At 39.3% G+C, this 25,279-nt stretch overlaps 1 protein-coding gene across 1 annotated transcript in view; it reads left to right on the plus strand.

The window, feature by feature from the left end:
• The first annotated feature begins 2,593 nt into the window (after positions 1–2,593).
• The window catches only part of BARD1 (BRCA1 associated RING domain 1), an 81,594-nt gene continuing 58,908 nt past the window's right edge, over positions 2,594–25,279 (plus strand). Inside the window, exons 1-3 of the mRNA XM_082395856.1 lie at positions 2,594–2,899; positions 14,316–14,372; positions 18,236–18,384. Coding sequence (XP_082251982.1) covers positions 2,757–2,899; positions 14,316–14,372; positions 18,236–18,384 — 349 coding nt within the window. The 5' untranslated portion in view covers positions 2,594–2,756. The remainder of the gene's footprint in view (positions 2,900–14,315; positions 14,373–18,235; positions 18,385–25,279) is intronic.

Below are 25,279 nucleotides of genomic sequence, written 5' to 3' on the forward strand. Positions count from 1 at the left end.
CATTTTCACGTAGGAAGGCTAGCTCAGTCAAACGCAGAGAGCAGACACCACACTCCTCGATGCTGTGGAGGTTTGTTCCACTCCATCAATTACCACATTCAATTGTTCTTTATCAATTGTTTTCAAACTGCATTTTCTGGGGGTAACTCTAGGTTTCATAGAGGTCCTTGCAAACAAAATTTATATCTGTCAAAGAGAGTGCACTCAAAAGAATTGAGGTCGTCGATTTCACTGCATGACACCATAATTCAAAGCCAGAGAAGAATTAGTGTACGTGCTGAATTTGTGAGATAGCTTCACATTCCACGGGCTGAGAGTCTGGGTGTTACTCTTGTCCCATTTTGCTTGTTCTATATGTTTATCCAAGTGAATATGAGGAAGATTTACTACTTGTAAAATACTTCACAACACAACAGAAGAAAAAAAAATTGCATTTAGACTGTTTTTAACAAACTGTTATATTGAGCCTAAAGATTGGGAAAGAGATCCAGGCTGGAGATGCCTTTGGAGTACAGTAGAATTACAGATGGTAATCAAAGTGATGCAGGGCAGGGCATGGAAAGAGAAGAATGGGTAAATAGGCTAAAGCAAGCCAATTTGTATGCCTCAGAATCCCCCCTGGGACCAGAGAGTTACACTGGGGTAGGATGAATCATTTTGGAAGGGTTGAAGGTTCTAAGGTTCTGGGGAATACTGCTTAACTGGAAGAAGAGGAGGATAGACTAGGAGTGAAATGGAGCAACAAACCTAAACTTGATGGACTCAGGAGGTCCTTGCAGGGAAACGGAAAGGGAAATAGGATACCATTTATCCCTTTTTAAAGTGGAGAGGGGGTATTATTAATGCCCTAAGCTAAGGCTTTACCAGGACCCTATAGCTGGACTGCATTTCCCTGGGGAACTTTTTTCTGGGAACAGAATTTCAGGATTTCACACATTGTTGGTGTACCTCATCCTGGGTAGGTCACCCATCTTTTACCTGCACACATAATGGACATGGGAGAAAGAATTGGCTCTTGAAATTCAGGATCCAGGCCTGCGAGGAAGAGTTGGTTCAAAAACACATACCCCATCTCCACTAAAAGCTAAGCATCAGTCACCTGAGCTGTAGCACTGCAGGGCTGGGAGGAAGCAAATGGAAGGGGAAGTGGCAGATGGAAGAGTAACCTTGCTTATTCTCTTGACCAGTGTACTATGGCCACCATGAAACAGCTGCCGAGAATTTCGTGAGTTTGAGGAGCGCTAATGGAGCAGTGGTAGAAGGAAGGAAGAGGAAACTAATAGGAGAAAGAAGTCATTGCACCTGCATCATAATTCATTTAATAGCCCTGTACGAACAGGCCAGTAACAATTGTTTGGTCCTCAAAGCATTTGACCAAAATGTGAAATTTTCATTTACTCTGATCACAGTTAAATTACGCCCTAATAAAAAAAAGCATCTGATAAAAATATTCAATGTCATTCTCTGTGGTAAGTAAAGCATTCACAGTACTGATCATCTTCACATTAGTTTTGAGTACTTATTATGTAGGTGCTTTTACATTTACTGTAATCCCACAAATCTACAGGATAAATACTATTATCCCGGTTTTGCAGATAAGGAAACAAATGCTCGGAGAACTTAAGGCTTGACTTAAATCACACAATTATTCAGTGGAGGAAGTGGGATTAGAAGTAGGACTTCTGGCTCCTGAAGTCTCCAGCTAACTGCATTATACACCATAGCATCTCTCCAAGTTCATTTAACATTTTAAGTTCTCTAGAGTTTGATTTCTCTGCAAAGGGTAAGCAATGGCTTAAAAAAATCAAGGATTAACTTCTTGGCTACCTGTGAGGTTAAATATATATATTTATATATATTTGGTTAATTTCATGTGCTATCATAGGTCAGGTAAAACACCCTGTAAGATCTTATTTAGTTTTACTCGTTCTGCGTCTACTAACCACGTGTTTATTTGGAAATGTTTTAGATGGCTGCCGTGTAGCTTAAAGACTGAGCGGGACTTGGGTGGACACCGGGTTATCAGCTAGAAGGCTATGGGAACACTCCAGGTGAAAATGATACAACTGGGCCTGTTGTGAAGACAGAGAGAAGTGGAAAGATTTGAGAGTAAGGGGGGAAAAAATGCAAGGGTTTGGCAGCGGACTGAATGGGGAGGGTGAAGGGGTGCGTAGTAGGTGTATCTGTATATATGGCCATCAATGAAAAGCCGGGGGTGGCGTGGGGAGAGAAAAGAAAGTTACTTTCTTAGGAATTAAGAGTGTCAATGTTACAAGCAAAGCGTTTCCAAGCTCAGCAGTAGTCGAAACAGCACTCCTTATAGACCATGCTCAACTAAAAAGTTTCTCGGTTTGTGACTTTCCATTGATTAAATTCAGCCAAGGGTCCCTAGAATCCGCGCTCTGGGAAAGCAAGGACTTGCTCATATTCTTACTTTTACGCCTCAGGGCAGCCTGTGGCCCCACCCCCTTTCCCGCCGACAGCGGGGGTCCTACCGCAGCCGCGCCCGGCGCCGAGGCCCCGCCCCGCGCCGAGGCCCCGCCCCCCGGCCCGCGCGCCGGGACTTTTGGCGCGTTTTGGCCGTGCCCCGCCCACCCCGCGCGCCTCGTCCCCTTAGGCGTCCCGCCGGCACAAAAGCGGGAACAGCTGGGGCGGGGGGCCCGGGGATCAGGTCGCAGGCCTGCGCTGTCTGGGTGGTTGCCCGAGTTCGCCCTGCCTCCCGCTCTCCCAGGAGCCTTCTCCGCGAGGGCGGGGCGATGCGGGGGAACCGGCAGCCGAGGATCCGCTCCGGGAACGAGCCTCATCCCGCGCCCGCCATGGAGCCGGCAGGTCGCGGGGCCTGGGCCCACAGCCGCGCCGCGCTCTACCGGTTGGAGAAGCTGCTGCGCTGCTCGCGTTGGTAAAGACCGACCCTCGAGGGGGCTGCCGGGAGGGCCTCGGCGGGGGCAGGCGTCTTTTCAAACCTCCGGTTTCCTCCGTTCATTCCCGTCTCCCCACCTCCCCCAGCAGTTGGGCCGCCGAGCAGAGTTAGTACCTGACCAGGGATCTGGTGTTATTTATCCCCACTCCGGGCCCCCATTCAACCCTTTCTGGGCGGCTTTCTAGCCTTTCTTGCACCAAACCCAACTAAGATGGTAGTTTTCGAACTTTAGCGGGCCTAAGAGTCTAGAGGCGTGGCTGAAGATGCGGATCCCTGTTCCCGCCTCCAGAGTTTGAATCTGTAGCTCTGGGGCATCTGCACTGTTCACCGGACCCGTGATTCTTGTGACCAGGGTAATTCCAGAACCTTAGGCCGAGGACTGTTAAGTTTGAAGAGGCCCACTAAATTTGAAGCAGCTGTCACTGTTTGCTGAGCTGGCCCCTTTGACCTTTTCTCCGTCGCAGCCTTATTTGGGGAGGGAGGAGAGTTTGGGGGACTTTTTTGGGGGGTAGATTGAAGATGGAGGTGTGATGGACACCGCCAATTTCTCATTCAATATCACATTTCCTTGGTTTGATCAAAGACTGTATGGCTTGGGGTTCCAGCTCTTAAGAGATGCTGTTTATTATTACTTTTTGCTTCTTATTTTCTTCATGCTGTTACACCATGGGAATCCTTTAAGTTCAAGGTTTTCCTTCCATCTGAAGACATCACTTTCTTGACTGGTCCTCCTTGCTTCTTCTTTTCCTGTAGCTCCTCCTAGTATAGAAATAAAGAAGATTTATAAAACCCAGGAAGGGCTTATCTCACTTTTCATTTCTTCCAAAAGCGTTTATTGAGCGCCTGCTGTGTGCACAGCTCAGTATTTCTGCATCAGTATCAACTCTGGCAGGTTTTCTCTCTGCTCGTAGCCGTTCTACCCTATTTGTTTTTTGGACTTTGTTTTGATTTCTTTTTCCCCCCTCTGATGTCCAACTTGCAGAACTTTGTTGTAGGTAAAGCGTAAGTAACATAGCAACTCTTTCTTTAAAAATGGAAAGGATGTAACTGTCAGAGTTTCGCACTTATATTTTGTTTTACGAAAACTGTAAACCTTGTGACAAAATGACATCATTACCCTCCTTAGAAAAGTGGCACTTTTGTACATGAAGACATTCTGATGTTGTGTGTGTTTTCCCATAGCACAAGGGTCATCCATCAGAGACTAAGAAATTTAAAACTGGCTCTGCTGGTTGCTATAATAGAAGCAATTGTAGTCACACCTTCATAGGTCAACGAAAGTTAGACGTTCAGATGGCACATTTCTGTATGGAAGGCACTAGGGCGGCAGCGGCATGCCTCACGTAGACCGTAGCGTCAGACTGCTGGGGTCAGGTTCCAGCTTTGCTACTGCTGAATGGCCCTAGTCATCCAACATCTCTGTGCCTCAGTTTCCTTATCTGAGTGACGATAGTGCTCAGCTCATCCTCCTGTGAGGATTCATTAATAATAAAAAAAATATATTATTGAACACCTACCAAGTGCCAGACTACTCTAGGCATTGGAGATTCATTAGTAAGCAAAGCAGACAGAAACCCCAACCCTTATGAAGCTAACGTTCTATGGGAGGGAAGAAACTAAATGAAATTATACACGTAAAGTGGTGAATGTGGTGATTGTTATAGAATAAGTGATTAGCAGCAGGTGTTTTATGAAAATACAGAAATACAGTCTGCTTGCTGAATGGTTTGGGGGAGACAAAAGAGGAATAATTTATGGCTCGTCCTGAAATCTAATAAAGCCAGTTTCACTTTTATCCCCTACCAGTATTTTTCCAGTTTCTAACTGAAGTGAGCAGACAGTAAGAGCCAAAAGACTGAAAGTAGACATCAGTAACTAGGTCCAGACTTTTAATACAACCCGTTTTGGATGGTTAATGATACTGAACTCCAGTGATTTGTTTATTTATGAAAAAACATTTTTTTTTTTTGGTCCGCAGCTCGCCATGCGGCTTGTGGGATCTTAGTTCCCCAACCAGGGATTGAATCCGGGCCCTTGGCAGTGAATGCGAGGAGTCCTAACCACTGGCCTGCCAGGGAATTCCCTCCAGTGATTAAAAAAAAAAAAAATTAATATACGAACCACTGATGGGTTAACTAAATCTCAGCTGTTTCTTTTAGTGCGTATTTTAACATAGGGCTCTGCAAACTTTCTCTGTTAAGGGTCATATGGTATATATTTTAGGCTTTGCTGTCACAAACAGTGTCTGTTCTTGTTTTTTTTTACAACCCTTAAAAACATAAAAAAAAAATTCTTAACTCAAGGGCTGTACAAAAACAGGCTACTGGCTTGATTTGGTGCATAGGCAGTAGTTTGCAAAACTGTTTTAACAGGTAAAACATCTTAAGGTTAAAAATCCTTTTTGGTGTAAAATTTAATGTCCCATGGGGTTTAGTGTTTAGAAGTGATTAGTGTTCCTCTGCCTGTCACTGCACGTTTGGCATTGTCTGTAGTGAGTAAAGCATAGGAAAAAACCAACCCATTCTTCCCTCCTGTGCTTTGCCTAGTAGCTGCCTGACATGATTACTCCAAAGGAGCAACTCAGGATGGCCTGCTTCTTGCTTTTGCTACCCGTCGTTCAACACAGTGTCATATTATTTGAAATTGTGTGTCAGTGTGTCTGTCCTTTTTACAGAGCTTCCAAGTTTTCCCCAGTGGGCTAGTGACTACCCCAATTACCCTCACATTCAGCTTGCAGCTGTCACCCATCTCGCGCTCCCAGCTGTCAGCTGTCCTGTGTAGCACATCGGATCTGTTTTGCAGCAAGCGTTACTTGTGAGTGAGGGCGGATTGGCTCCATTCCAGGGCATCTTTTCTTGACCTTTAACATAAGTATGACTCCAAGGTGAAGCTGATGAAATTGTTCAAGAGGCCAGATGTGACATATGTGTCAGGTCCAAGCCTCACAACCAGATAGAAGCTATTTAAAGATTTGGGAAAATGAGACAGGAAGCATGAGAATAATGGGTTCCTAAAGGAAGCAGGAAATGGGAGCTGTAGTGAAAAAGCCCAGGTGTCGCATGACACTGTTTTGGGAATTTAAATAATTAGATACCTCTTGATCTGTTTTTTGGTGGGTGCTGGGGTTTAGCATCTACCACAATTTTAATTCGGAGTTCTGGTGACTTTTATTTATTTATTATTATTATTTTAAAAAATTTTTATTTATTTATTTATTTTTGGCTGCACTGGGTCCTCGTTGCTGCGCGTGGGCTTTCTCTAGTTGCCGCGAGCGGGGGCTACTCTTCGTTGTGGTGCACAGGCTTCTCATTACGGTGGCTTCTCTTGTTGCAGAGCATGGACTCTAGCACGCAGGCTCAGCCCTGTGTGGCGCACGGGCTTAGTTGCTCCGCGGCATGTGGAATCTCCCCGGACCAGGGATCAAACCCGTGTCCCCTGCATTGGCAGGCGGATTCTTTTTTTTTTTTAAAGATTTATTTATTTATTGATTGATTGATTGATTGCTATATTGGGTCTTCGTTTCTGTGCGAGGGCTTTCTATAGTTGGCGGCAAGCGGGGGTCACTCTTCATCGCGGTGCGCGGGCCTCTCACTATCGCGGCCTCTCTTGTTGCGGAGCACAGGCTCCAGACGCGCAGGCTCAGCAATTGTGGTTCACGGGCCTAGTTTCTCCGCGGCATGTGGGATCCTCCCAGACCAGGGCTCGAACCCGTGTCCCCCTGCATTAGCAGGCAGATTCTCAACCATTGTGCCACCAGGGAAGCCCCTGGCAGGCGTATTCTTAACCACTGCACCACCAGGGAAGTCCTCTAGTGACTTTTAAAATTGTAGTTGATTTACAATGTTGTGTTAGCTTCCGGTGTACAGCAAAGTGATTCAGTTATACATATATGTACATTTTTTTATATTGTTTTCCATTATGGTTTATTACAGGATATTGAATATTCTCTGTGTTATACTGTAGGACCTTGTTATTTTTTAATCAACTTTTAGTAAAAAGTCAAAAAGCAGTCTTGTGATTTTTAAGATAGGTGATTTTATTTTTCTAAATTATCTCTTGTCGTTTTAGTAAAGGTGATTGAGATTGTTTTCTCTTATATTTTGAGGCTGCATAGTTTAGTGGTTAAGAGAATGGATTTTGGACCCTGGCTTCAAATCCTGGCTCAGTGATTTTGGGCAAATTATTTCATCTTTGTATGCTTCCTTTTCTTGACCTGCCGATGAGTTAGTAGTAGTTTACTACCAGTTAGTAGTAGTTTCTACTTTATAAGTTTGTTAGGGGAATTAAAAGAGTTAATTTGTAAGGTACTCAGAGCAGTGTGTGCTATGTTCTAAGTGCTATATGAATGCTTGTAAAATAAAGGGTAGATTTCCTGACTCCAGCATTAGCCTTTGTCTTTCTTCATTAGTTTGGAATGTTGAGAGGCATTCTTATAGGCCATTCATCCTTTGATGGGATGATTGCTCCCTTCATTGTTAGGATGGCAAACAATCCCTGAGGCACTGTAAGTGGTGGAAGTGGTGATGCAGAGAGGCTTTCCACCCTGAAGGAGCGATCCTTAGTTATAAGGGATGAAGTGTACACACAGTTCAGGGTAAATCAGGATGACCAGTGGAGGAAAGATTCCTGGACTTTTGAATTGGGGCTTGGAGAGATTTTTATAGGGTTAGAGGGGTAGAGGGTTATAGCAAATGAAAATATGCTAAAAAGTATGTAGAATACAGGGGGAGTGAGTCAGGTGGGCAGTGTTAAAGACAAGGTCAGATCCTAGGGATTAGAAGTTTAACATTGTTTCACATAGTTACTCCCTGAGGAGAGCAATTTGTGTAACTTTCCCAGGACTCCGGTGTCCTCATATGTAAAATGAGGAAAATGGATGAATTGATTTTTCAGGCTGTCTCCAATTCACAGGTTCTGGAATTATTAGTGTCTTTTGGATGCAAAATATTGTTTAAAACTTTTTAGTGAAGTTTGACATACACATAGAAAAGGGCACAAATCATTGGTGTTCACGTATCATATGCCCTCCAAATTATGGGATTTATTTACTTTTGTGGTATTTTGATTCTTTGACACCTGTCTCCTTCAGTTATACTGTACATTTCATAAAGACAGGCTCACATTTGCAGTCACAGTGCTGGACACATAGTTTCTTAGTGTTTGTTAGATTAAGACATGAAAAATTAGGTTAAGTTAGGATCACGTTGCAGGTGGAAATACCAGAGGACCTGGTTAATTCATTTGAATTGCCAAGAATCCTCCATAGGTTCCTGGTAGTAAACAGTGACTAAAGTTTCAGGGGAGATGTAGAAGGTGTAGGTCTTTCCCCCTGCGATTTAGAGCTAGAACCACGACATGCACAGTCCTGTTACAGGCTACACATGCCTGGTGTTATATAGGGCTTGTGACTGCCAGGGAGACTTACCAGACACATTGAGCACCCTTTAGTACTGTTCTCCATAGCAGAGGAGATGGAATTACAAGTGAAGTTACTGTTATGCAGGTCTGGGGCCCAGAGGACAGTTTTCAGGCCGAGAGTACAAATTTGAAAGTTATCTGCATATATGTGGCAATTGAAGGCATACTTCTGGAAGTGAGCTGGGAAGAGGGTATAAAGGTGAGTGCCTGTGTCTGAGCCTGGAAACTCAATATTTGAACATCGGGTGGAGGAAGTGATGCTTTAAGGACAGGAATATCAGCAGTTACTTAGATACTGTTTTGCTTTGGAGGAAAGGGAATGTAGAAGACAAAATAACCAAAACTGTTTGAGCTGGGTATACATGATATTGTCTGTGGCTTATCTGTCTCCTAATAGTAGATTCTATTATAAATAGTCATTAATAGATAGAATTCTATTACCCCTTTGATTTTGGGGATATTTGACTCATTGATTTATTCAGTATTTATTGACACTGAACAATTAGACATGAGTTACTCTTTTTCCCATGTGATTTACTTTAATATGGCATACAAAATAACTATACAAAATAAGATACTTTCATGTCATTATCCATATCCCTTACTTGTTAACAAGTTTATTTATTCTCCTCAAGAAAAATAAAGCCAATTGTTTAATTGGCTTGGGGATCCTCTGCATTTTGGTGTTAAATGTGTTGGTCCACACCTAAAAATAGCATGGGAATTTTCTAAAACGCAAGAGCACTGTAGTAGCTATCTTGCCTAATATTAAATAGCAGTTGCTATCTCATGGAAGCTTAGGGAGTCATTCAGTTAAGAAATAGGTCTGCCTCTGTATTGTAATCTCAACTGAATTTACTTTCCTTTTCTTCTTTGCACAGAAAATTTTCTCTCAATAGGACCTTTAAAAAGAAAAAAAAAAAAAAAGTTTGTTTTCCCTACTTAGTTCTTCCCTAAGTTATAATCCTCTGACTGTACCGGTCTTTCCAAATCAACTACATATAAAGTAGCAGACGTATGACTGCAGATGGAAAAAAATAAAGCAGCTGAATTTTCAAGGTACAGAAGTCCTGTTACCATGCAAATGTCTTTTGTTATTCTTCTGGATTCTTTTTCCTTCTAATATATATGTATATCAAACAAAAAATAGGGTAAGGATAAAATAGAATTGTTAATATAAATGCATTTTGTATGTAGTCTTCCACTTAGTTCGTTCACTAAGGATTTATTGAAATCCTGCTGTTCGCATAGCACCATGCTAGGTAGGTAATGGTGTGCTGGGGAGCTCAGAAGAATTGAAAGTCAAGATCTCTTGTCTGTAGGACTACAATCTATTTGGAGACTTAAAAAAAAAAAAAAAGAAAAGAAAGAATCAGGCAGATAAAATACAAAATACTTAGTTTTCAACATTGATTTCCAGAGCCCCAGCTTGATGCCATCTCTGGAACTTTAGAGCATTTTGTACTTAAGTCATATGTTAACTTGGCTTATAAAACTACCCAGCTAGATTATAAGCCCCTTAGGAAAGAGTGTAATGCAGTCAACTTTGTGTCCTTTGTATGTGTCTGCTGCAGGGTACAGATTCTGCACAAGTGATGGCATGGAAACTAAATTCCAAGACATTCTGTGCTTCTTTGTTTAGTGTCATTTTTATTGTATCATCCTGGATGGTATTTGGAAAATGTGTTCAGCTTGAATAGTTTTGTGGGAGGAGGAAGTATATTCTAGGCTGGGGACAGTCTGAGCAGTACTAGGCTTGGAATTGGTCATAAGGTGTTTGACAAATGTTACAGACACTGACTGGCCTGATAAGAGCAGTTTTTGTTGAGGAGCAGTGAGAACAAAGGTTGCCTGGCTTTGGAGTAACCAGACTGTGAAAAACTTTTTAATATTAAGTTTTTAAAAATTGAAAGTAATACATCTATATGCCAAATAATTAAAATAACATGGTATATGGTTATTAAATATTTGTTAAATGAATGACAAGTAAGTCTGAATCTTCTTCAAGAACCCACTCTGATCAGTTTCTTGTGTATCCTTTAAGAGATTCTCTATGTTTGTACCTCAGATGAGAGGGTACCAGTCATCAGGTAGATGTATCATGATTTATTTAACCATTTCCTTGGTAGAAATTTAGATTGTTTCCAGTCTTGTACTGTAATAAACACAAGACTTATGCTGGAGTGAATATCCTTGTCCATGTGCCTTTACATTAAAAATTTTTTATTAGAATTATACGTGAACACAGTTGACAAAGTCAGTAGGACAGAGATTATAATGAAAACATTCTTTTGCCTCATCCCTTATCACCCTTGAGTTCTATACTCCAGATACAACCTCTTTCATCTCTTTTAATTCTTTAATTTCCACATTACCAAATGTGTTTCTATTGCTAGTTCTAGATTTTTTTTTTCCATTTTAGACATTTTTTGTTAACTTCCTAACTTCCTACTCTGAGAGATGAGTTTTTTTTAATTACCAATGATCAACTTTCTACTATGGAAGATGACTGGATATAGAATTCAAAGTACAAAATAATTTTCAGTCATTACTGTGAAGGCCAAATGTTTGTTCCTTGTCACCCGTGAGATGTTTTATGCTATTCTGAATCCTTTAAAATATATATATATATTTATATATATATATATATTTATATACACACACACATATATGTATCTGACATTTTATTATTTCTTAGTTCCTGGAAGCTTTTGGTATTTTGTTTCGATAGATATCTTTAGTGTTCTGAAATTTCAATTTTTCAAGCATCTGAGATTATCTGAAGAATAAATTCCTTGCAGTAGGATAGTTGAGTTAAAGTTTGGTACATTTAAAATTTTGATAGATACTGTCTGGTTGTAATAATTCTTTTATTCCAGAGTGTCTTCTCAGCTAAGCTCTAGACATTTTCAGAAAGTCTCGCTTTGACAAAGATCCGTGCCACCCTCTGTGCAGTGTATCTATTCTTTGAGCTCTTCCATTAAAATTCTTTTGAACTTGGCACTACCGTCTCCCACCTTTGGCTATAACACTCCTCTCTCTGCTCCTTCCCCCAACACATGCGTGCACATACTTTTCATTCCCTCTCCCAGTGTCTTTTCTCATCTATTAACAGCAATAAAAAGTATTTTCTTGGTCACTAATTAGAATAATTAGTACAGTTGATCAATTATTTGTAGTACTAGATTCATTGCTACTTGCACTGTAGCATCTTGTTGCTAGGGTGAAGGGTAAGAACTATAGATCAAGGGGTACAGAGTCATCTTAGGATGGAAATTTAAGTTTAGAAATAGAATCAAGGCACTGAGTCAGGTATTGGCAGAGAAAGCCAGAAGGCTGTGGACTGCATCCTGGGGGTAAACCTACATGGAGAGATGGGAAAAGAAGCAGCTAAGGACGAGCTGAAATCAGCACATAAATGTGCTATAAGGAAATTAAAACTCAGTGGAAGGGAAGGTTTCAGGAAAGAAGGTGAGGTCGATGTTATTTCACAGAGGGTCAGGGAGAAAGAGGACCACAAGATGCTTTGGTGAGCAGTTTGAGCAGAGTGGTGGGAATTAAAGCTAGGAAGGAAAGGAGATGGAGTTAGCTGGTACAGAGCACCTACAGAGAACTTACAAGAACTTACATCCGCAAGAAAGGGAGGAGCTGGGGCAGACGGTAGAGTGGGGGGGCAGGGTATAAAGCAGGGGTCCCCAAGCCCCGGTCCGCGGCCTGTTAGGAACCAGGCCGCACAGCAGGAGCAAATGTTCATCTGCCTCGCTCCCCGTCGCCTGCATTACCACCTGTACCATCGCCCCCATCACTGGCCTTACTGCCTGATTCTGTCCTGCCGTGCCCACCCCGCCCCCCGTCCATGGAAAAATTGTGTTCCATGAAACCAGTCCCTGGTGCCAAAAAGGTTGGGGACTGCTGGTCTAAAGGGCTTTTTGTGTGTTTTAGTTTGCAGGAGAGATTACCTTTGCATGTTTAGATACAGATGGAAGATGAAAGGTGACTGTAATTATGAGAATAGACTCTTAGAAAGCAGAGAAGGTAAGGGGTCTAAGGACAATAGAGCAGCACATTTTATGAAGGAAGAATGACTGAAGGAGTTCTTTTCCTCTGAGCCTGGAGGGAGGGGTAAGATTATGGGTGGAGAGGTAGGAATGAGTCTGGTGGTGAAAAGCTCACACTGCTTGGCTTCAGTTAATGGGATTTAGGGCCTGGGGATTGTTTTGTATAGCCGTCTATTCATTTGTTTACCCACAGAACATCTACTACATCACTTTGGTAGAGATACAGAGGTGAGGAAACTACCAGATGAGTTTGTAGAGACAAGTTTGTGTATCTTCCTGTCTTTTTGTAATGGTTATTCAGAGCCTGAGAGCAGGCACGGGAGCGGACTGGTGAGCCTGTCTAGCATCGTATCAATAGATTGGCATCCTTGAGTGTCTAAGAGGTTAGTAGAATTAGGGTGGTGGTGAAGATGGCCCAGACCAAGTTAGCTCTGTGGCCTGGGCTGGTAGGGAATCCAAGGAGCTAATACTGAATGGAAGTCTTTCCATGTGGAAAGCAAACTGAATACGGAGGTTTGGTCAGGGTGATGGGATAAAAGAGAAGGGGGGGGATGTTATGATAGGAGGAAGCAAGATCACACCACTTTTGGGATCTTAGGGGCAGAGCTCGTAATGAAGTAGAATTCAGCACACTTGATTCGAGATCAGAGGTTAGGTTTGATAGGTCAAGTAATGAACAAAAATTACAGGACCAGCATGAGCATTGTAGTAAGGATCCTCTGAACTGCCAGAGTCACAGAAGTGGCTGGCACGTCGCAAGTCATAATTTTATCACCATGTTCTATGTAGTGTGATAGAAAAATCAGATATTCTGAGTTTTTAAAAAGTGATGGGTTTTATAATGTCAGTGAGCCCCATTTTCGATATCTTGAGTATAACATTGTGGGTGTGCTCTGTTTTTAGCACTCTTTCTGAAAGCTCAATTTCACTTTAATGTTCATATCTATTAAAATGTGCAGTGTGATACTTTTGATCTTTCAAGAAGTGTGGAAAACTGTTTTTATTGATATATGGTATGTGTACAGAGGTAATTGGATAATACTGGTGTAAATACCTACAGGTCCTAGGGTTAGTATAATAAACCAAGCACAAAAAATGTTCGTTCTTTAAAAGCTTTACTTCTCCTGTTTGCTCGTGCCTCATTACGCCCTCTGAATATAATGACTTGATATGTGTTTATTAGTTAAGTAGCATTACCTTCTTAGGATTATCAAACTTGGCAGGTGTTTTTTGATGGAAACGTTGGGAATACTTAATTGTCTGCAGACAGCCAACGTGATGATTCATTCCCATTTGCAGTTGCTTTAAAGAAAACAAACAACTTCCTATAAAATGAAAGAATGGCTGCATTTTTGATAAGACATCTGTAAAAAAATTGGTGGGTACTTGGCAACAACCGGAAACCAAATTTTTAAAATTCTTATGGTCAAAGTGACCAGATGTCCTATTTTTCTGTGGCAGCCCTGCTGTTCTATCTAGTTATCATTCCCCTTCACTCTCAGAAGTGTTCTCATTTGGACAATACACTACATAGTCATTCTACTTGTGGGTCTCATTTTGAGATTTATGGTCTACACTTTGAATCATTAGTTGAAAGAAGCAGCCAGTGGTTGGTTTTGCCTGTAAGAGGTTCAGAGATATTGAACAATGTTGCTTCTTTCTATGATTTCACAGTATATGCATTATAAAAAGTGTTACAATTTGAACTGAGTTTGGTAGTTGCTATTTGAATTCAGCAGGTGTGTGATGATACAATATTTAATCAGGGAGTAACAACCTTTCAAATGAATACATCCTTAATGTCTTCTGTTTTGAGAAAGAAATATGGTAGTGTTAGGCCTTGGACTTGTGAAATGTTGAGTAAAAAATGTTTATCTAACAACGACCTAAGTCTTGATTATTTTTCTTTCTTCAAACAGCACTAATATTCTGAGGGAGCCTGTGTGTTTAGGAGGGTGTGAGCACATCTTCTGTAGGTAAGTAATTATGGTTTATGATAGATACACACACATACACACAAATTTAGTGTAACTATGTTTTTTACTAGGTAATAGTCATGTAATCATGTTGATACTAGTATTACCTATGAGAGTTGTGTAACTCTCATAGATTGCAAAGTGACTTACTGTACATTATCTCATTTTGGTCCTTTCAACTGTCTTAATTTACAAATCAGAAACTAAAAGCTCAAAGAGGGTGACTTGTTGACAGTTACAAAGCTTAGTAAGTGGCTTTGCTAAGTTTTGGGGAAAAATTAATATCTGTTGTATAATTCAAATATGTCTCTTATTTTTCCAGTTAGTTTTGAATCCAGACTTCGCAAATTGTGAAACTTTAGTTCTTATCGTTACTGGATTAGTTTCCTAGGGCTGCCATAACAAAGTACCAAAAACTGGGTGGCTTAGAGCAACAGAAATTATTGTCTCACAGTTCTGGAGGCTAGAAGTGTGACAGCGAGGTGTCAGGTAGGTTGGTTTCTTCTGAGGGCGATGAGGGAAAATCTGTGCCATGCCTCTCTCCTACCTTCTGGTGGAGAATCTTTGGATTCTGGCATTCTTTCCTTGGCTTATATAGATACATCACTCTGATCTTAGCCTTCGTGTTCACATGGCAGTCTCCCTTGTATGCGTGTTTGTCTTTGTGTCCAAATTTCCTCTTTTTATAAAATACCAATTATATTGGATTAGGGTACTCACCCTGATGATCTCATCTTAACTTGATCATTTACAAAGACCCTATTTCCAAATAAGGTCACATTCACAGGTCCTAGGGTTTAAGACTTCAGCATCTTTTGGTGGGACACAATTTAAGCCATAACAGTTATTATAAAATTATATCCATTAAAGCCCTGGCTGAGAGGTTAGAATATTAGGTTTTCGTCTCATCTTATTTCTTATTCAGGAGGAATCAATTAAAGGAGTGAATGTCATAGTTTAATTGTCTGAGACAGGGTTAATATATCCTCCTTTGAAACTTTTAATTATTTCAAGTTATGACTGTGATTATCTGGCATGCACAGACTGCGATATGAAGTTTAAGCACATGTGGAAGTAATTTACTGTATGACTTCAGTGGGCTGGGGATGTGTGGAGGGCAGCTATGCTTGGGGTCCCAATTTTGTTTCTAGAAACATAGGTCTGTTACATAGGGCATATCCAGCAGGAGGATGGGGTAGGAAATAGTATCTATTGCCTACCTGATGTCTCCATCTGGATGACGAAATGGATTTCAGACTTGATATGTTCAGAGCAGATCTGTTGATCATCCTCCCCTTTACCCTGTTCCTGCCTCGGTAATCTTCATAGCAGTAACTGGTGCCACTGGAATAAATGGTATCAAAGTTGCTCAAAGCAAAAACCAGTAGTCATACCTGGTTGCTATTTTTCTTCCTTATCCCACGTCATTAAGTTCTGTCAGTTTCACCTCAAAATGTGCCCTAAATCTTGAATTTTCCCACTTTTCTCTATATTTACTACTGTTTATACTTTGGTCCAAGCCACCATCAAATTATCTCTCCTCAGACTATTGTCAAAAGTTCATAGCTGGTTCGCTTCCCCATTTTCTACGTTCTTGTGAGTGATCTCACAAGAGATCTTTTGGAAATGTAAATCACATTCCTATCATTACGGCTCTTAAAGTCCTTCAGTGACTTCCTATTACAATCAGAGTGAAATCCAAACTCTGCACTGAGGCCCACGAGACCCTGCGCAGGGCCCAGTCCTTGCCTGCCTCTCGGACCGCACGTCCCTCTGGCTCACACTGTTCAGCCGCCTTCTCCTTTTAGTGCATTAACACATCAAACTCACTCCTGCCCCAGGACTTTTGCACTTACTATTCCTTCCATCTAGAATGTACTTCTGCCAGATTTTTGGGAGGCTAGCTTTTCATCAGTTCCATTTCAGCTCAAATATTACCTCCTCCAAGAGGCCTCCCATTATTCCTGTATAAAATTTTGGCCACTCCCTGTCTTCACTCTGGAGCAAGCAGATTTGTTTCAGGGGTTGTACTCACTGTATATGACAGATTAGTGACAAATCTGGAACATAACAAACTTGAAATTGTATGTAATGAAATTGTATGTAAAGCTTGTGTATGTGTGTGTGTTTCATACATTTAATTGGATTCTAAAGGGGTCTGTGACTTAAAGTGGCCAATGAAAGATTAAGAGAGGCATGAGAACATCTTAAAAGAGAAAATGGTCATCTGTATATGAACAGAGGAAAGAATTGATTCAGTGTAGTTTTGGTTCATTTTCATTATATGATGCCAAGAATTAGGGTAGCTGTTTGTATTCTTTGCAGATTTGGAGATACGTAAAGCTGCTGAGCAGTGCTATAAATGCCATGAAGTTTTGTTTTTATTCTTTTTTTGGGGGGGGGGGCGCCACGCTGTGCGGCTTGCGGGATCTCAGTTCCCCAACCAGGGATTGAACCCGGGCCATGGCAGTGAAAGCCCAGAATCCTAACTACTAGGCCACCAGGGAACTCCTGCCATGCAGTTTTAAAAGATGGTTTTGATATGTCACAGTGCAACTGAAGCATTGGAGTCAAGGGGAGGTTGGAGGGAACACAGTTTTTTATCTTATTGACATGTTCTGCTAGCTTCAGAATACTTTCATGCCAATCCCTAATAAAAGTAGTCCATGAACTCTCTTTAAGACGTAAGTTTAAAAAAAGAAAGTCTTTAAGTCATGTGACAGGGGGACCCAAACTTTTTGGTCTCAGACCACTTTACACTCTTGAAAATTGATGACCCCAAAGAGATTTTGTTTACTTGTGTGTGTATTTCCCATATAAAACGGAGACATTTAAAAAATACTAATTCATTTAAAAATAACAGTAAAAAACCCATTACATAATAACATAAATAACACTTTTTAAAGAGGAATAACTATTTTGCAAACTAAAAAAAAATAGAAGAGTGGCACTGTTTTTACATTTTTGCAGATTTCTTTATTTTGCTGAGTAGAAGACACGTTACATATTTGGAAGGGCGCTCCATTGTAAGAATCCTCTGGCCCTACAAACGGGAGGGTCACATGAAAAGGGATGTAGTGTTTGGAGTAGATGTGGCTTTTATGACTATTATATTACCCAGTCCTGCTAGAGCCCATCTGGTGAAGCTAAGGGAGGTGTGGATTTAGAGCTTTCTTATTTCAGGATTCACAGATAGGCTTCAGGGGGGATTGTGAACAAACGCTTGTGCACATCTTCATCAGAGTCACAAAGGGTTTGTAACCCCCAAAGTTAGGAGAAACCTTTCTAACTATGAGACTGTAACTCTTGGACATATAACCCAAGGTAATTTAATTGAGTCTACAGGTTATAAAAGTACCTGAAGGAACCAAACATCCTTTCTCAAAAACTAAAGCCTTTAGACACTTGTACAAAAATAAAAGAAAAAACACCTTTCCCCATTTCTTTGCAGTAATTTTAGGTATCTCCATGAAGCACAGTGTTAGGTTTAGAGTAGGAAAGGTTGAGATGCATGGCTTACATGCATTAGGTACTAAATATTTTTTTTATATCTCCCTCTGTACTCTCACTCTTTAGAAACTATAGATTTATTTGCAGGGAAAAATTATGCAGACTATTGTCTGGCCAAGTGTAGTCTCTACATAGCAAATTACATAAGCAACTTTAGATTTAGATAGGGTGTGTGTGTGTTTGTGTGTCAGTGTCATACTCTTTCAAAAACACTTTTAACTAATATTTTATAATTGACCATTGTTTATTAGAACAGCCTCTGCTTCATTTACTTCAGTTCAAACTGTTTATTTTTTTCAATTCAGATCCTGCTGAATGTATTGATCTCTATATATTTTTTGATCCTTTTTAAGTAATTGTGTAAGTGACTGCATTGGAACCGCATGTCCAGTGTGTTACACCCCAGCCTGGATACAAGATGTGAAGATAAATAGACAATTGGACAGCATGATCCAGCTTTGCAGTAAGCTTCGAAATTTGCTACATGGCACTGATTTTTCAGGTGAGAAATTCCACTATCTCTCTTAGTTAAATAACTGATAAATTCATATTGATTTCATAAAGTATGTAAAATATGAATGACATATTTCAGATGTTAAGATTTATAGTGTTAGGAATCATTTTGAGAGGTGACAGATACCTTAGAGGTAATTAGGTCTGACTCCCTTATTTTATAGATGAGAAACCAGGGTCCAGAGAGGTTAAATGATCTTGCCTGAAGTCACACATGCAGTTAGTACCAGGAGCAGGAGAAATAGAGCCCGTTTCTTCTGATTGTCAGTCCAGAGACTTTTTCACCACCTATACTACCTGCTTTTTACAGTTATAATAATTTCTGTATAATATATATGGAATAGTGATTTTGTCCTTAAACTCAGTTAACTATTATTGCACAAGATAGAATACAACCTTTTGGGTATCACTTTTCTACAAATTAGTTAGATTAATTTTGCACATTTTTGGAAGAGCAAAAATCTAATATTCATTTTCTTTTCTATTTAAATGGAGGTTAATGTTTTTCAAATTGTTCTTACACTCTGTGTATTAACTATATATTTTCCCATTGTGCTTTCCGCTGAGAACTAATTAGCTGTGGAAAGCAAGTAAAGTGTTTTGAATCTTCATAATCAGATATTGAAATTGTCTTTTTGTTGACCAGATAACGTCATTTTAGCTTGTGTTTATGGGAGAACCTTTTCTTGACTGGCAGGATGCCATGAATGATTGATAAAGCTCATATAAAATGGTTGAATTTCTGTTTTGAAAACTTTTGATCTTAGCTTTCCAACATGATGTGTTATTGTCAGCTACTAAAGGTGAAGTTGATTGGGCAAAATAAAGAAATAAGGCAACTACTTTGAGTCTTATTGACAAGGTCCATATTTCTGAGAAGAATTTAAATTGCAGTTTACCTAAGAAATGTTTTCTTCGTCTCGTTTTCTGATTATTGTATTAGACTCCATTCTTCCATGACAAAATGTGCTATGGTGATAAAGTTTTACTGATTTTCAGATGTAATTATATATGCACATGTTTTAAAAAGTATTTTAAAAAAATGATATGTAGTAAACCTCTTTAACAGCACAGTGAGGAAAAGTTTTATTAGTTCCTCTGTATTGTTTTCCTTCTTTATCAAAGACAGTGCTGATAGTGTTTTATTTTCTGTTTAAAACAGATTAGTGTATGATCCGTTCCCCCTCCCCGCACCCCCTTACCATCGATTAAAACAGGAGTTCTTAATTAAGAGTCCATGCATCTTTAGCAGTGAACTAGCTAAAGTCGGGGGGAGTTAGTGAGTCTCTTGAGTTAAGTGTACAATATGAAAAATGTTCATGTCTATGTGAAAGTGGCTTTCCTCAGATTCTTAAAGATGTGTGGTCTGTTAGGAATGTTGGCCATGCATTGACATTTGGGTGTTATCTATATTTTTTCTGTGGCTGTCATGATGTTTGATTCTTCTTCAGTTGCTGTAGAGTAATACATTAGCTTGCTAGGGCTGCTGTAAGAAAGTACCACAGACTGGGTAGCTTATCAACAGAAATTTATTGTCTCGCAGTTCTGAAGGCGAGAAGTTCTAAATCAAGGGCTAGGTGAGTTTGGTTACTTTGAGGTCTGTGAGGGAGGCGTGTGTTCCAGACCTCTCCTTGACTTGTAGAAGGCGGTCTTCATGTTCACATGGCGTTCTCCATGTATGCGTGTTTGTGTCAAATTTCCCTTTTTTGTAGGAACACCATTCATACTGCATAGAGCCCCACTTTCCTCATCTTTACCAATTATATCTGCAATGACCCTGTTTCCAAATAAGGTCATGTTCTGAGGTAATGGGATTAGGACTTCATTATATGAATTTTGGGAGGGACACAGTTTAACCCATAAACAAGTAATGTGACATTTTTTTTTTTTTTTTTGACATTTTTAATGGTGATAATAGGGGAGCAGAATAACCTTCAGTGGGTTGATTGTAGTCAGTTATCGCATGCCGGGGTACTGCATACCATGTGGTGCAAAGAATTAGATGACTCCTCAAGAAATTTTGCTGTAGTTAGTGATGTTTGAATTATCAGTATGGTTTTCATATTTTGTGGACCATGGAATATGAAATGCCTTAATATTTCATCATTAAAAAAGATATTTAGGAAAATTGCCGAGTTGAGAACAAGTTTTTGTGTGGGACCTGAGGCCTTCTGAAATGCTGTCTTTCTCATCTCAGAGGAGAGGTGGAGTTTGGGGAGAGAATTATGGTGATTCACTTTCCAAAGGCCATTTTGTGTTCATTTTCCTTATTATAATGAATAATAATTACATTAGTCATTACCAGACTTTAGCTGTGCTGGCTTTAATATTTTACTTATTTTAAGATGAATTGAAATTTCACTGATTGCCTAACCTATAATCAGAATTTTAGGATCTTTATTCTGTAGGTGAGGAAATTGAGGGCCTAGGTTAAGCAGGGTGGTCATGCTGTCAGTTTCTTGCTTATTGTTTTATCATTTAACACGGTGCTTTTGTTAGAAGTGTGGGCATTTGTTTTATTTGTTGAATTGTGTTGGAGAAAAATTGGCAGTGTTAAGACTAATTCATATCCTAGAGACTAGACTTAATTAAAACAATTTTAAAACAAACTCTTAGGTTTTGGTTTCACTAATCCATTTTATAATGGTGACATCATCCTTTGCTACATTTAGAGAAGATGAAATAAGTCTAGAGTATAAACATATACTCTTCTATCTGGATCTGTAATTTCCATGGTACAAAGCGTTTTCTACTTATTGTAAGTTGCATTGTTATCAACTTTTCCTCCTAAGGTCCTCCAAAACAAATTTAGCCTCGAAGGGCATTGGAGGTGTTTTCTTTCAGTATATCCCTTGGTTCCTTATAGTTTATCTGTTCAATATATTTCATGTATATATACCTTTATGTTAGTTTATTATCTAGCAAGTACTTCTAAAACTAAAGTATAAGGCAAACTAGGTGAATACGTAGAGGGAACTAATAGTTGGGGACGAATAACGGTTGATCCTCTTTATAATGAGGAAATTGGAAAATGATATCATTATAAAATAAAGGTATTAGATTAAGTGATTCCTGAGTTCTAGCTCCAAAATCATATGGTTCTGTTAAATAGTCAAGTGCTGAAGATGATGAATTAAGTGGAATGGTTGGACATCTCCCACATTTTCTGTATTTATTTTTTTAAACCTGTAGTTCACAATTCATCTTCCAAATTAACCTTGTTACTTTCATTTACTATAAAATATATAATTACTATAATTAAGATGGGTAATTAGGAAGAACTTGTTAAATCGTGGGCATAGTATATAGTATATTGGAGATAAAGAAGCTTGATTTATAGTAATACTTTCTCAAATGAACTTCTAAATACTTGAAGAAATTTTTGTTGGTTCAGTGTACTTTAAAGAGAAGAGGTTGTCTGTCATAAATTTTTCTGACAACCATTTATGGATAATTTTACCTTATTCTTTAAAACGTAGTCTGCTTTCTACCAGTGGCGTTAAATTTAGAAGTTTTTATTTTCTCTTGCCCCCTATCATATTAAATCAGACCTTGCAGGTGCTGGTTAGGTTTTGTGAAGCATATGTTGGTGTTGGTGACATTAGAAAAAATGCTTTGATTATGCTTTCATAGGATCCCAACTTTCCTTTCTGTTTTCTGGTTTTGGGAGAGATCCTGGTCTTTCTGTAGCGAATTACATAGTGTTTCATATATGCTATGACTTTTTTATAATAGATGAAGATGAGCATTTGAATAGCTGTGTGGCTGTTGTTTTGTTTTAAATAGAACTGAATACTTCTTAACTTACAAAATAATCATTCTTTAGTGAAGGCGTTAATGTTGCACAGATGGTAGCAAAGTACTTTCCTTTGATTTTTAATAAGGGACTAGTTTGTCAAAGAGATTTCTCAACTTCTGTTGTGAAACCTATAATAGAGAATAATTTGAAAGGCACACAGTGTACATCATTATAATCCTTTGATGTAGATTAATGATAGCTAAATCACATTTTCTAATTGCCTCCCTTTTCTATAGTTTATTACTAAATTTTAAGAAAAACACTTGGCTAAGCAGCTCCTTAGCAACATGTGTGTGTGTGTTCCTCGAAATTTTGTGGTATACTCAGAAATATTTAAATTCAGAGAGTAGAATTCTTTTAAAAATGTCATCATTAAGAAATTTACTATGTAGAGGAAGGACCAATATTTTTCTTCATGAAATGAGTATGATAATTTATCATGCTTAGAAGCATTCACCCGTAAAAACGGTTGTAGCTGTTAGTAGTATGATTTATGTTCCAGCAGTGGTGGTGTTTTTGCTTTTTACAGTCTTAACTTAGCTATACTGTGCAAAATCCAGAACTTAAAATCATGCTTGCTGTAGTGGTTCTTGCTTAGTTAGGACAAGATGCATAATCAAAATCTTCTTAAGTAAATTTATTACTGGATGATTAGTGAGATTATTGTGTACATGTAAACTACATAAATATATGCTCTCTGCATTTACTCCTTTGTAAGTTAGGAAATATGTGCTCCTGAGTTTGAAGTTTTGTTGTCTTTTTAGATTTAGATTTTTTAGTTGATTGAGTGTGTTGTTACTACCTACAAGCCTTAATTTTCCTTTAAAATGCCTAATTCTGCATTTTGAAAGTTTTATAAGTGTGGAGGACTTCAGAATTCGACATTGTTTTTAAATGAAAATGTCATCAGCTGTGTTTAATAATAAATTTTAAAAAATCAAGTACGAGTTTTTACAGACTACCAGAGGATTAACCTTTAAGTCTTTGTAATCCGGAGTCTTTCTTAAAAAGTAATCCTGATAACATTTCATTTTGACCTTTTCTCTAGTCTCGAGATTATGTCGGAAAGGACTTGGTTTTGAAATCTACTTGTCACTGCAGAGAAAAGACCTTGTTGAATTTAGACATAAAGTCTGTGTGAATGGATCCTCATTCTGATTGTTTTTATTTCCAAGATCCTGTCCTAACAGCACTTTTCTGAGCAGGTGATGTTCAGTTCGGATGTAAAAGGGTGACAGAGGGTCTGCTCTTATTCGGATACCCACTCCTCCTTCCAGCTGGGTTTATCATTTACTGACTTTTCAGTGCAGTGCTTTCCTTTTCCATTTCCAGGAGGAAGGGATAGCTTCTTTGAAGTGGAGTGGAGTTTGAATTCTTTAGCTTAGCAGGAATCATATCCCTGAAATTTCTACAGAGATAAATGCTAATTGTTTTTCAAAATCCACTGTTTCATTTTTTTCTTGTCTGTTTAAAGTGCTGTCTTTTACTTGGCAGATCTATTTATAAAGATAGGACTTTTGTACTTAAGAAACATGAGGTGAAAGAATAGGCAAAAGAGATTTTGAATTTTAGAGAAGATCTGAGATTTTAGTTTATTAATCTTCTTGTGTATTAATAATTTTAAACTGATAAAATAACAAAGTGTTCTGTGTGAATAAAGAATATCTAAAAGGAATTCAAAAAATAATATTTCATAACTTCCTTTTCTTTTGCTAATATTTTAAGACATGAGAAATGTTGAAATGTATTCCCAGAAACAATAAGAAAAATGAAATTAAAATTATGTTGTCTCTTTTAAGTATGAAAGCTTTGTAGGAAGAGCACACTTGACAATTTTATATAACACTGTAGTAACGTCAGACGCGCTTATTCCCTACACAGTGGCTGTCACCAGTCCTTAGGCGAAAGATGCACCGCTGGCTGTTGGTTTTCTTCTTAAAGTAACTTAGTGTTAGAACTTGGTTCATTAAGATTTTCCTCTTGATTCCATAATGTAAGAAAACTGTTATACAGAGTTCTCTTCAGCTTCAATGAGGAGTGACCTCTCAGGAGAAAAACATGATGCAAATAATGTCCTTTTTCCTTCTTTTTAAAAAAATAAGACAAATAAAACATATTTCAGTTGTCCTAGTTGGTTATAGGAGATTCAGTCTGTGTTAATTTGGAGAATGAGTATCAGGCAATACGAAATTACTTGTTAGTCACTGTCAATCCTGTCAGGTGGTGGTGGTCGTGGTGATGGAGTTTTTTCCAGTTTCCCTGCCTTTCTGGTGTTCTTTTTGTACCTGAAATGGCCTCTTGATAATCCAGTTTGTGTGGAGAGAAGAGCACTGGATTGGGAGTTCGGAGACTCCCTTCCTCTCCTTTTTTAACTTTAATGCCTCATATTTAAAATGAGAGAATTGGACAGGTGATCCTCAAGACTTCTTCTAGCCCTTAAACTGAATTCTCACCTCCCTTGTATAAATACCTGTCAAGATTTAAGAGAGGATATCAGATAATTTATTCATCAGTTCATCAATGTTTTCTGAGCACGATTTATGTGCACACCTCTGTGCTGGGCTGACCTGGGTTGGTTTTACGTGCCTGTATGGGGCGAGAGAAGAGAATTTTAAGGGAATATTTTTTAAAGAAAAGTGAATGGGCTTAAAGGCAAAAACAAAGCAAGAGAACCTGAAGAGGGATCACTGCCAGAATCAGAAAGGGAAAACTGTACAGTTCATCACTATTTCTGGAGCGTCTGTTAACACGCAAGGTCGGTAGGTCTGAAAAAATACAGTACATACAAAGATTATACTATATGTGTGTAGAGAAAGACTCACTTCTCCTTTGTGCCTCCTCTACTCACACTACTGTGTTACATACAGTACCATTTCACTTATGACACCAGATGTGTGGGTTTTCCACACATCATGCCATTCTGTGACATCGGCTGGGTGTCCTACAGTTTACTCAATTCTGACACTGTCCACCTGGAGATAGCGTCAGATCTTACAGGTTAAGAGTCCCATAAGACCGCCCCGCCCCCCGCCCCCGCCTCCACTCCCCCTCCCCCCCCCAGGTGCAAATCTCAAGTCCAGGTTGT

The sequence above is a fragment of the Balaenoptera borealis genome, assembly GCF_965194805.1.
Source record: "Balaenoptera borealis genome assembly, chromosome: 6".
Classification (NCBI taxonomy): domain Eukaryota; kingdom Metazoa; phylum Chordata; class Mammalia; order Artiodactyla; family Balaenopteridae; genus Balaenoptera; species Balaenoptera borealis.